Source organism: Pleurodeles waltl, chromosome 3_1, assembly GCF_031143425.1.
Source record: "Pleurodeles waltl isolate 20211129_DDA chromosome 3_1, aPleWal1.hap1.20221129, whole genome shotgun sequence".
Taxonomy (NCBI): Eukaryota; Metazoa; Chordata; class Amphibia; order Caudata; family Salamandridae; genus Pleurodeles; species Pleurodeles waltl.
In genome coordinates this window covers 99,867,919-99,881,523 of record NC_090440.1, presented here as the reverse complement: position 1 = coordinate 99,881,523, position 13,605 = coordinate 99,867,919, and the positions used below count along the sequence as shown (strand labels likewise).

At 41.6% G+C, this 13,605-nt stretch overlaps 1 protein-coding gene across 2 annotated transcripts in view; it reads right to left on the bottom strand.

Moving 5' to 3' along the window:
* NELL1 (neural EGFL like 1) overlaps positions 1 to 13,605 on the bottom strand; it is a 3,335,977-nt gene that overhangs the window by 2,463,080 nt on the left and 859,292 nt on the right. For both annotated transcript variants that reach the window (XM_069221936.1, XM_069221935.1), the window contains exons 6-7: positions 11,202 to 11,274; positions 6,843 to 6,925 (exon numbers count right to left, since the gene is read on the bottom strand). In XM_069221936.1, the coding sequence (XP_069078037.1) occupies positions 6,843 to 6,925; positions 11,202 to 11,274 (156 nt within the window). The remainder of the gene's footprint in view (positions 1 to 6,842; positions 6,926 to 11,201; positions 11,275 to 13,605) is intronic.

Below are 13,605 nucleotides of genomic sequence, written 5' to 3'. Positions count from 1 at the left end.
TCAGTAGAGAAAATATATATTGCAGAAAAGAACCATCTGGCTCTGTATATTTTATGTTTCCGCAACAGTAGTGAAATAAAGATGTATTGAATTATGACTCAATGCATACAAGATGGTGGGTAAAACATTTTTGTTGGTCTTAGTAAATTACTTTTCAACATTTACTACTCTCTTGGTAGTACATTTCAGTTGATTTTAAGGTGTGGTTCACACTAAAATTGATTTTCTTTGTTTTTATCTATAAATCCCCTAGGGTTAAATGGTTTCTTATATTATTATATGGTTATTTGTTTTCTAGATTTACAGTATTCCATCTAATATATGTTTTCTTTTTATCTAATTTTAGGATCAGTGATAATGTCTTGTTAATGGTTTGCTTAGACCTTGGCTCCAAATGATGAATTTTTATGAAATTTAGAATGCCTAAAGTGAAACTAGATACATTTCAGCATGTGATGTTTTGTGCAGATCCATGAATGAAGAGAAACGCTAAGGGGTCATAAATGATACATTTTTCACATTAGTTTACTTTTGAAGTTTTGCTCATCGCTACAGCAAAAACGCTAAAACACATTCACACCGAACTTGGCATGATACAATAACTCAGAAAACTTCATTTTTGTTTTTTGGTGTAAATCATTTCAATAGTGTTTGAATGATCAGTATTTGAAAATATGTCACCCAGGCATTAAAAAGTTGAAATTTACAGAGATGTTGAAAGTTGAAAAAACGTTTTGTGATTTGCTGTTACCTTTAGCATCGTTTGACAAATTTGAAAGAAATGTATTTCAGGCTTAGCACGTTTAGCTTACTCATGGTACAACGAAATAAAAAAAAAAATCATTTACTTATGACTGTGTTACCCAATGACGACATCACAGGAAATATAACAGTGTATGATCTTGTTTTGTTTTCTGATGCTATGTGAAGTTTAGTGCACATAAGTGAGGGGGCAAACTTAAAGGGGACGGGATTTTCATGTGCTAACTTTGGAACACTTTAATGCATCTGCATTGAATTTGTCAGACTCGTCGCAAAATAAGGCCAGTGCGAGAATCAAATTTTTCATGGAATTCTGTCAATGAACTTAAGGGATCTCATAAAATCATTGATTTTGTAAATCATATAATTTCATGGAGCTGCATGAGGCTTGGTGGCACTTAGCATGTTTAGCTTTTTCCTGATATACAGTTAATATAAAGCCGTCATGAGGCCCACACTTTTTGTAGAGGGTCAAAAACATTAATTTGCTAATAACTTTGGTGCTGTTTAATGCATCTGCATGACAATTGGCAGTCTATTACTTTGTTAGGCCAAATGGTTGATATGGGAAGCAAAGTTAAACAGAAGTTTTAAAAGTTTTGAATTGCTATGTTGGCATAAACTCCATTTTAGATTGATCTCCACTCAAGCGGTGAGAGTGGTACGGAGTTATGAGTGAACACTAGATGATGCACATGAGTATTGCACAAAAAGGATAACTACTGAAGGAAAAAGGAGATCTGTGATCAGAGTCACGTGTGTGTATCTACAGTACTACATAATACAAACAGATGTTAACAGAGTAACATTTTCCATACATGACATGAATTGCGGTGGACTTTAAAGCAGTATCGTCCATAAGTGGTGGCTAGCGTGTGGATGATGCAGATGTTTGGAATCATGTCCTGAGAAACATCTGGAAATCAAAATGCATGCTGTCGGGCTAGAAAATCTACACAATCATGCTTAGTAAACATGTGTGGGGTTGATCTCGTGGCTGCTTTGCATTTGTCAGCTAGGAGAACATTCCCTAAGAAGGCCATGGGAATCCTTTTGAGAAGAGTGAATGCTAGGAGTAGCAGGGAGGGCTCTTTTGGCATTCAGATAGCTAGTATGAATACATCTATCCATCTGGCATCCCTGGTTTGGAAATAAGCTGCTCCATGAACAGCTGGCCAGCCTTTGCAAAAAGATTTAGTTTTGTCTATTTAATACATGAGGGTGCCCTTTACGCCATGCACTTGTATGAAGGACTGAAGAGAGAGAGACAGGCCTTGAAGCTCACTACTCTGACATAAAGAGGGTATCAACACCAGGAAGGCTACTTTCCAGGAGAGGTAAAGGAGTGGGCAAGACTATAAGGGTACAAATTGGGGGCCCATGAGCCTTTTAGGTATGATATTGAGGTTTCACACCAGTGCTGGGGAAATCCTAGGGGTAATGACTCCTGAGTTCTTCAGAATGACGGTTAGCAAGTTTGCTGCATCTTCTGCACCACCAGTGGAAGAAGCTAGAGAGATGGAAAAGGTAGGCAAATATCCCTGGACAGTTGATCCATAGTTCATTGTCCATGGATTCAGGGTGTGGGCACTTGGGGGTGAAATTGTTTTTTTTCAGTTCTCTGGGCTGGAAACAGGCCTAAGTTCAGTGCGCCCTAGTGATGGAAGTACCAGTGCAGAACATGGGGTTGGAGTTTCTACTCGTCAACTTGCTGATGCATCCTACTTAAGAGGCACACTAAGCCATTGTCCACCTTTGGAAGGTACTCTGCATCAAATGAAGGTGGTGGTGGTGAAGGGCCCAGTGTCAGATTTTCAAAATCAGCAGCGTGGAAGGAAGAGAGTGAATGTCGTCCTGCTTCTGAAAATAGTACATGAAGGACATACGGCCAGTCCTAATCAGGACTACTTTGCTATGAATAAGCACTAGAAAGGCTTTCAGGATGAGACAGACTGCCAAAGCTTGGGTTAATTGATGCAATGGCTCTGCTATTGCAGTCCACACATACTGCACTGTGTTGTTGATTAGGTGAGCTCCCCACCTGATATGGGAGTCATCTGTTCATGGTAAATGTGACTTGTACAAAGGGGTCTAGGAAAGGCCTGTCCTGTAACAATTTGGCGGTGTACTACCACTGCTGAGAGTGATGAGCACTAGATCTAGCACTGCTGCAACAGGCACATATGTAGCCGGGCTAGTGGTATGATAGCAATATATGAAACCATCATGTCCATGAGGTGCTTTACTGTTCTTACTGGGAGGAGACACTGTGGCTGAGAAAGAGGTTCCTGGCAGTGAAGGGGAAGATCTTGGAGCTACCTACCATAAGGTGGATAGGTATGTCCTCAAGTACGTCCCCTGTGTGTGTGTCTTAGGGGTCTGCAGGGTGCATTGGGCCACCTACCCTGTATAATGAATGAGGTGACCCGTGAGAGTGTGTGAAGTGTATGGAAGAGGGGTGGAGGAGGAGGTGGATGAGGTGGAATAGGCAGTGGAGGTGGATAATGGTTGGGGCTGGTGCCCCTGTCCTTGTGTCTCCTACATGTAGGAGGTTGTGGAAGTTCCAAATTCATCTCCTCCTCAAAGGTGAGCCTAACCCTCTATGGTAAAGTCTCTCTCTCTCTCTGCTTTGGTGGAGGCTTTGTAGTGATTTTGCCTGTTTGAGGGTGTATGAACAGGTGTTTCTGTCAAGCACCCAACTATTCCAGTAGGTGCTGGAAGATGAACTGCTTTGAGTTTTGGAAACCCTCTGACAAGTGTGTTTTAGACACTGAGTGGTCTCTCAGACCTGGCAGTGGTTTTAACGTAGAAGTTTTTTTTTATGCTGATGCAGCTTTCAGTGTTAATAGAGTTTTCAAACCCCGAGACAGGTTTCACTGCCTGTGCCAAACGTCCTTTAGGCTTTGGGGACCTGTGTAGGATCTTCTGGCTCAAAGTATGGGTTTGTTCCTTGCCTGAAGAAGGGAGTGTTTTCCGCACCAAAGTCTTTGGTTAGTGCCAACAGTGGCCAGAAGGAAGTGGTTGCCCAGCTGAATGTCTTTTAGGTGCTAAGCTCAGAGCCTGGCCCTTATGGTGATTATGCTCAGCAAGGGTGTGGTGCCTGATCGAGCCGAATTTCAGAGGGCTGGGTACTCACGGTCAACAACTTTGACAGCATCTGCATGGCACTTATGTCATTGATTCAGTTCCTCCTCAGACTTGGAGAAGAAGGCCATCTCTTGGCTCAGAGACAACTGGACGAGCTGTGCTCCAGAAAATCTGGCTTTGTCTGCCTCAACAACATGCCCACCCATGTCTTCCAACTCCTATCTTTGCATCCTAGGATGGGCCCATCTCCACTCACATTGGTAGGAAGTGTCTTTTTGGACCCAAAGGTGAGGTATCATCATGGCTGAGGAGAGGCAGAAATTGCAGACCCTTTGGTGGTCAGACTACAGAAATTTGGAGTGGAACCGAGGAGACTTTTGAAAGGGCATCATTTCCATTACTTTCGATGTATTTATGTTGATGAAACTCATAGGGTGAGGCCCTGACGATGAAGCACCAAACACAGCGGCAGTGTTTGTTGAAGAAACAGAATGGTCGTCCTGTGAAATGTTTTCCAGTGGTAGCGGAGTTTACGTATGAACAAGTCGGCCTGTCTGTACATGACTGAACCTGATAGAAGAATTTTTTTTTACATTAAGTCAATAACCAAGCGTATTGCTAGGTAAGGGAGCAGCAGACTTCTAAGTACCAACATCTAAGAGTAATACTAGATGGTAGGAGTATGCAAAGCACACACGCTACGAACATGGGCGACAATTTTTGAAAAAGTGGGGCATCAGTGCTGATGAACAACTTTTTCTGCGCCCCCCTACTGGCACCTAACAACACCATGGTTGAGCTGTATTTATAACATGGTGCACCATGGCAGTCGTTAGCACAATAGTGTCAACATTTTTTACGCTATTGTGGCGCTTTGCTACACTATCGTCAAAAATGTTGACGCTAGTGCAGCAAAATGCAAGGAGGCCCATAGGTTTCTATGGGTGCGTCATTTAATGCCTGCTCTGAGCAGGCATTAAAATTGATGCCAAAAATGTTTCAGTGAAATCTGTTAAATTTCACCTCGCCATTTTTGCGGGCCTCCTAGCAGCGGAACGCCCTACTTGCATACATTATGCCTAGTGCAGGCATAATGTGGCGCAAGGAGCTGCAAAGTGGTGCAATGCATGCATTGCGCCACTCTGTAAATATGGCGCAGGGAAGATGCCATCTTAGCACCGCCTTAGTGTAAAAAAATGACTCTAAGGCAGCGCAAGGGGGTCTCAAATATGCCCCATAGTGTGTATTCCATTATAACTTTGCTCCACTTTAACAAAAATTAATTAAAAACAGTAGCAATTTACAGGTTTAGAATTCCGATGTAATGTCAAATTAAGTCCAGTGCATGGATCATTTTCTGTAGATCTGTGGGGGAAGCAAAGTTAATCAGAGAATCCCAAAACCTTTGATGTCATATGGCTGATTTGCATGAACGTTGAAATAAAAGAAATGGGCTAAAGTTGCAAATTGCATGAATAGCTCTTGGTAGGCTGTATGCTTCCAGCAACCCCCTGCTACACATGACTGAAAGCTACGTGCTGCAATGGTTAGCAAAAAGGTGGATTTGTGCAGAAACTGGCTAGCAGCTGGGCTTTCTGGTCAACCTCGACTGCATATAGCTGAAGCCCATGCACAGTGAGGGGTAGGCTGCAATTTCATACAAACGTATCATTAAACACAGTCACACACCATCCATTCACCACAGACACACCAGAAAATCACTGGAAATTAATCATGTAAATGTCCATTTTCAATTGTGTCTCTGAAAAATAACTGATGCAGTTAAAAGTAAGTTATGGTTCAAGGATATTTTTCCATTTCGATCTCAAAAAAACCTAAACCAACATCACTACAAGAAAGACACTTCAGGCGCAAAAGCAATGGATCATACGTTAAGACACATATTTATTAGCCCTTATCGCAATTTGAACGCCCCATTAGCTTCATTTTTTGAACGCTAATGTGGCATTAGAAGGCCAAAAACGCTGCACCATATTTACAAAGTGTCACAATGCAAGCTTGCACCACCCTGTAACCCTTTGCGCTAGGCATAAAGTATGTTAGGGGGGCCAAGAAAACAGCGCAAGGAAATCGAAGAGATTTCTTTGCACCATTTTTTGCAGCACCTTTAACGCCTGCTCAGAGCAGGTGTTAAAAGGAGGCTTCCATTGGTTACAATGGGCCTCCGTGTGCTTTGCAGGATTAGCGTCAGAATTAAGTATGTTAAATACGGAGCATACATGGTGGCGTTAGGGGGGCACTAAGGGGTGCACGAAAAGTGGTGCTGCACTGTGTGCAGCCTACTTTTCTTAAATATGCCCCTCAGTGTCCTCAACTACTATTGTTAAAGAGTTACATATAGTTCCATCATTGTGAAGGCGCTCCTAGGCGCCCTTCAAAGTGCACTTCAGGAGTGCTCATATGCAGATATTTATCTTGCAGCCGGGGCATCCTGCCCCCTATAAGCTGAAGCAGTTGGTGAAATAATGGAGACCCTTAAGGACCACTTCCATGGGATTCAGAAAAGACCTTAAGGCAAACAATAAACAGTTGGTGACCTGCAGCTCCAGGTTTTTGTGCTACCTACTCTTCTGGGCACATACTGTTTCAGTTGTGCAGGAGATAATACCAAGGCCAACAGTTTCAGGCTTCCTCTGGCACAAACTAGAGCTCTGTGTCCGTTCGATATTACCAATCCAGGTGTCATCACAATGCAGCTGCTGACTATAAAGAATTATTATATAAATGAGTAGAAAGGGGAATTCAGAGTACTTACAATGTGAAGTAAGATACATAGGTCGCTAAAAATGTTTTGTTCAACAAATCAAAATGACTATATTCTTTCCTTGCTTTATCAATACAGTGACCAGAAAGAGTACATATTAACAGAAAGAAATGTTAAATAAAAATCTAATTTGTCTATATAATGGTCATGCACTGATTAATAATCGAAACACTTAACATCGATTGAAATTATAGATTTTGGTACCTACCTTTGCTGTCATTTTAGCCAAGAGTTCCTGCAAATCCATGATGCCTTGGACCAAACTCAAGAAATCACTGCAGGTGGGGCATGCTCAATAAAAAAAGCAAATGAAGATAAATATACATGGTAAAGTATCCAGCTACTGAAAACTTTTGATTTGCATTTAAAACATTAATTTTAGATCTTTAAAAAAAGGCCTGACCAATTTACCACTAGGTAGTCAATATTCTACTTTAGATGGATCATTGAAAGCCTGGGATGTCAAAAGTATGTCAAAGACGGTCATATTCATTCTGCATTACAGTTTGTGATAACCAATGACTATTTAAATCAGTTTTATTTAGAACATCACATGTAATGTTATTGCATATAGATATCCTGAACATCTAGCTTGAATTGGTCTCTTCTTAACCTATATTGAACTCTCCTGCTCTAGACATTGATAACATCATAGGTAATCAGGCTTTCAGTCATGACTGATAGCACAATGGATCACTAAAAATGAATTCATGTCATTCTTTCTGCATTTACAAATAAATCCAGACAAAGGTATAAAGTGCTTCCTGTCTATTCATCTTTACCAATCAGCAGACATGAACAACTGTAAGTGGCAGACACACATAACACAATGCTTTGTATGCAGAAGAAACCATTAATAATCGATCAACCTTAATTTCCACCAGGGAAGACATTCAGAGTTGGTCATTAGGTGGGGGATTAAACTCATTAAACATGTTAGAAGGGAGGTGAATACAGGACACTCTTGTTAACAATAAACTATTAAAGGAAAGCCCAGCAATGGACACTCACTCAGACTAATTCACGTATGACACATATAGACAATCCTGTTTTTTGCCAATATCACCCATAGACAAACGTAGTAATGGGAAGAGTTAATCTATAGAACACAACATGCAAACTGCCATTTGTTAAAACATCACAAGTGGCTTCCAGTGTCACACACATCACCAGATATAGGCATATAGGTATAGGGTATTCAGCTGTAAACAATTAGCTCTAGCTGCACAAAATTCACTTCTTTTGAAATGTACTGCTCCACTATACTGACGCCCCAGCTTAAAACACTGACTCAGATTTTTGAAAAAGAGTAGAAAATACATTTGAATAAACTTTTACCATTTTCAGAAACTATTTTTGTCGGACCTGGCCCTTTTTGCAGGGTCGCCCCCAAACTTTTTGCCTTCCTCCTCCTGTTTTTATGACCCTCTTTTTGTTGGATCTAGAACTCTGGGCACTTTCTCACTGCTGACCAGTGCTAAGGTGCATGTGCTCTCCCCTGTAAACTTGGTATGATTGGCTTACACCTGATTGGAACATTTACTTTACATATAAGTCCCTTGTACAGTGGTATCCTAGGGCCTGTAAATTAAATGCTATTAGTGGGCCTGCAGTGCAGCTTGCGCAACCCACAGAAGTAGCCTTTCCAACCTGTCTGAGGCCTGCTATTGCAGAGCCTGTATGTACAGTTTACTGCCACATTGGCCTGGTATCTAAAATTACCTGCCAGGCCTGGAACTCCATTTTTACTATATATAGGTCACCCCTAAAGTAGGCCCTAGGGTAGGGTGCTGTGTAGGTAAAAGGTAGTTATATAGAAAGGTACACTGTTCCAAAGAAACAATTAATAGATGCAGGAACGAAGAGTGTCAGGAATATCTATGATATCAGGAGAGCCCTCAAGCACCCAAGGGGTGACAAGTATCATCACTGGGCTATCTCCTCGTCAGACCGGTGCTGCAATGTCTGGCGGACCACCCCGGCAATGGGGATGGTGCTTAACCGGAGGCAATTTGCCAGGAAGAGGTCTGAAACGAAGTGTGCTAAAAACAGAGAGGTTTACCCGCCACCTGGAGAGCCAGAGCAGTGGTCCGGGAGGCCCTGGAGGGCTCCGGGCATTCTGCTTGGGCAAGGCTTGGGCACGGCTCTAGTGAGAAGACGTGGGCGGGTGCCTTTTGTTCTGCCTTATGCGGTGGAAACCGGGGGAGATCTCCCCACCTACAATGGAGGCATGTGTGTGCCCCCCCACCACTCTGGGAGGCATACCTTTGTTTGGGGGCATTTTCCTTTTTCTAGCCTTGGTGGGATTGGACAGAGACCTCAACAGAGGCTCTGTTCCAGCTGGAGGAAAAATACTATAACTTGTGTCATAGGAGCACTGAAGCTCCTGTGTGGAGGGAGTGTGTCCCAGTTTCCACATTTCATGTAAAAGAAGAGCAGAAACCCTGTGGTTTTCATGTATAAGGTGCTGTGGGTCGATACCTCTATGATTTTTCCTATCACAAGGATATGTTTTGCCCTCAGCGTTTTCCCTGCATTTCATAACCTGATATTATGTGATATGTCATTCTTGCCTTATTAGGTTACGTGCATATTTTCAGGATCTGTCTGATATGTACTGGAGGATAATATTTATGACATGTGCCGCTATGGAAATGTTTCATGTTAGTGGCATTATGATGGTCTGACAATTGCAGGTTTGGCAAAATATCACTGATTTATGCTCTATGTTTTTATGCAGTACAGTTTATTTTACATAGCTTATTGTGAAGTAGCTTTTGTGGTGTATTTATTGTGTCACTGGAGTATGTTTGTTGTGGAAATGCTTTACATATTGCCTCTGGGATAGGCCCGACTGTTCTGGCCAAAGCTACTAAGGAGGTGAACAGGGGGTATCTTAGGTGTGTAACTGCCTTGCCCTGGGTGATGGTTTCCACCTGGCTGAGGTGCCTACACTAGCCAACCAGGAACCGCATTTCTAACAATATTACAAAAATAGGCATATATAAATAAATAGGCCTGTTAGGGGAAAATGCAGCTTACACTACACAATGATATTCTGGTGCTACATCACCGTCCATCATTATTTTACACCTCATTATTTTACACGCCATGCCATCTCAGTTTGGAACTAGCCATATGCATATTAGTCTTGACCGTACGCTAATACCAGCAGTCTAGCGAGAAACTGCCAAACTTGGTTCTCCCTGAATCAGAACACAAGCAACCCAACTGCGTCGAAAAATGAGGTGGGATGGTGTGCAAAATACCAATCTACTAAGATGCAGCCTGAGCAATTACCAGTGGCTAAGATTAGTTTAAGTGTTCCACCCATCACTTTTTTGTATAATTCAGTGCCATGCACTATGTGCAAATGGTACGCCTAGACATGGGTCACTTGCTCACTCTGCCACTGGAACCAAGATACACCCAACTATTCTAAGTGAGTTCCTGCCATCGGCATCTGCTTAACTGTGAAATATTTAGGGGGGAAAACCCCATGTGGCACACACCATTATGAGCCTTCTATCTCTGTGACCCTAAATGTACCGCTGCATGCAAGGACCAGGTGTATGAACTGTTCACCCTTCTCAATGTGTATTGATCTTATTTATTTTACTTGTAATTGGGTTGACTTTTGTACAAACATCCTCTTCAGTACCAAATTAATAAATATAGTTTTTAATATTTTGGAGAAGACATTTATGGACTGTATGGGTCCACTACATTTTGCTTAACGTTGTGCTAAGTGTCTACTAAACATTCCAGAGTCGAGATCACATCATTATGTAAATAAAGATATTTCTACTACTACTACTAATAATAATGATATTAATAATACACTAGTACTGCATCTAGCTACTATAAATTATAGGTACTACGATTCCTGAATTTAATGGTACTCAAGATCTTATTACTAGGATCTACTGAGTTAATGAGGACTACTATTGTTTTGTTTTTTATGTATCACCCCTCTCCTGAAGAAGTTCTTTTAGTACCACTCCATTTTGGAGAGGTGTCTGGTTGGGATCCAATTTAAGGGAATCTTCAGATAGTCCAACTTTAATTTTTGAGGGTATGCTCTATGTTCCAGAGGAAATCATATAATTGTTTTCATTGTTTAGATTCATATGATGGCCCAGAGAAGCATATGAACAGCATATTTTCAGGGTGCACAAACAAGATACATTTACCTACAATGCATCTTAATGTAGCCTCTTTACATAGTCAGTGGTTATCCTGAAAATCTGCCTTTAATTTGTCCCTCCTGGATTAAAATAGGTTTTGATCAAAAGTGATTTGATGCGATTAGCAAATGGAACCAGTAATGCACAAGAGGAACTCTTTGAACTCATCAGTGCCCATCATGCAGAGACAACTGAACAATAATTCACATTGCAAGTTCTGTGTATTTCTGTTATGGAAGCCAGTGCACTCTGTACAGCATCAAGAACGCCAGTTGGTGTGTAGATCGAGCTCAGCTATCTGTACACAGAGTGCCAATTATTTATTTTAACCTTGTGCTTGCCCAAAATACACTCGTGTCAGCATGCTTATCACTACTTACTGCGGTTCAGATTCGGGCACTGCGTGAGGTATCCATTTGGCACTAGCATGATTTTCACATCCTGGATGGTACCCTTCAAAGAGAAAATAAGGCATTTTGAAATTAAACTCAGGAACAAATTGAGAACGTTTCAGGACTGGTATATAAAAGCTGGACTCGTTCCACCAGCTCGCCTGTAGAGTTGAGTGCCTGTTCCTTTGCATGTGCTGTGTCTAAAGCACATTTAAAGTCATAAAAAGTGTTAATGCATGAACTGCATATCTACAGTTCATGCATCAACTCGGAGAAACTCCGAGAGTGCAAATACATTATAAGTGGCACTCAAGCTCTCCTCTGAGCAAGTGTAACCATTCAAGATACAACCCTGGTATTTGTTTTAAACCAAAAACAAAAACGTCTTTAATTGACTTAATGAAAAATTAAGAAACATTTTCCAAGCAGATTGCAATTACTTTCGAGCACACATCTGTTAACTTTTCTTTCTATCTCGCAATTTTTCTACTTTTCATTCTTCAGCAAACCGTAACTTTTCACATCAATCATCCTGCCAACAGGTCATGTTTTAGAGAGTGTCATCTTTTCATTAACATGGATAGTATTATCTAAAGTAACTGCAGATGGTTTGATGCAAGTCTAACAAGTCCTCCAAAAATTGGCATAAGAATTTTAAACGTACAAAATATCAAAAAAGAATGGTCAGTCAAATATCCAAGTATAAAAAATGCTCCTGGTCCCTTCTACAATAAGTATTTTTTGTCGTGTCACTTTCCTCTTTTCCCCTGGTAGTGAAAATTACATAGCAAGCCACCTACATAAAGAGGCACATGGTCTTGCGTCTACAGCACCAATGATTATGCTAAGGGTTCTGGCTTATTCAATGCATATCTCAGCATTTGAATGAAAAGTGCGTTCAGTTGCTCCGGGGAACAAAGTGTACCCTTTAAAGCCTGCCAGCAAACAGGGCCTCCTACGTGCAAAATGTTCCCAGAGAGCAATATGACCAAGCAATCTGCTTGCACGTTCGCTCTTGCGGGGCGCACTAGGGAGCGTGTTCGCTTGCTCTGCTTAGTTACTGCAATAGACACAATTGCTATGTTGCTAGAACCAAAGACAGTCAGTTGTACAGACAGGGTGGACCTCTGTTAACTTTTGAGAAAGCAAGTTGCAGGAGTTCAGTCAATCATGTTATGATTTAATAGTGAAATAACTTTGTGAGTGAGAATGATTTTCAAGTTCTGAAAGAGAGGAAGTAATTCACAGTTATTATGTGCAGTAGTCAACTGAATATAGCAGCCATTAAGTCAAAGTTATGACAAATAAATTAGACAGTGAAGAACAAACATGCGCAGTTCCCTTCCTAGGCTGTCCATGTCATTTTGCACGTTTTGGCCCATATTTAGGAAAAAGTGGCGCATCTTTTTCTGCGCTCCCTTACCGGCACCTAACAACACCATTGTTGCGCCGTATTTAAAATATGGTGCACTATGGCGATCGTTAGAACAATAGCATCAAATAATTTGCCGTTATTGTGGCACTTTGGTACACTAGAGTCAAAAATGTAGACGGGTGCTCTGAGCAGGCGTTAAAAATGACATTAAAAATGTTGCAGTGAAATCTCTTAAATTTCACTGCACCATTTGTTTGGGCCTCCTAGCGCCAGAACACCACGGTGCATACATTATGCCTAGTGCAGGCATAATGTGGCGCAAGGGTATACAAATTGGCGCAATGCATGCATTGCCCCACTTTGTAATTATGGAGCGGGGAAATGCCACCTTAGAGACACATTTGCATAACAAAAATTACACAAACGTGGCCCAAGGTGGCACTAGGGGCTTCTTAAATATGCCCCTTTATTGCACAATCAGGAGGCATATCAAAAAATGAGAGTATGTTGGAAAGCTGCCACTTTCCTTGTGACATTCTCACATTGGTATTATAGAAAAGATCATATGGAACTACTTCTGTAGTACCAAATGCACCAGGCCCTGTCATGCACTAGAGCCTTCACTGGGGGAATTTACCTATTATAAGAGGTGACTCTCATGCAAATGAGGGAATCCCAACAAATCAGCCCAAGATCCATTGGAAAAGAGAACAAATAGGCCTGTAGGAGGTGCAAAATGCATACCAACTATGAGATGTACCAGTTGAGTCACTGGTGGAACCTAGGCAAAGTTTACATCACTATGCTGAGAACAGTGTATGTCCCAAGCACACAATGTGGAACAGCAGCTCCGTGAAACAAAACCCGCACCAACTGCAGATGGGGATAAAGCTCCAAGCCCCAGTTTTGGACTTAAGTTGAGTTACGTGTTCCACAGAAAACTGCTCACAAAGGAAAGCTGCGGCCAGAATGGCGTCTTCTTCCCTTCTAGCCTGGCAACACCTGCTCACGCCAGCA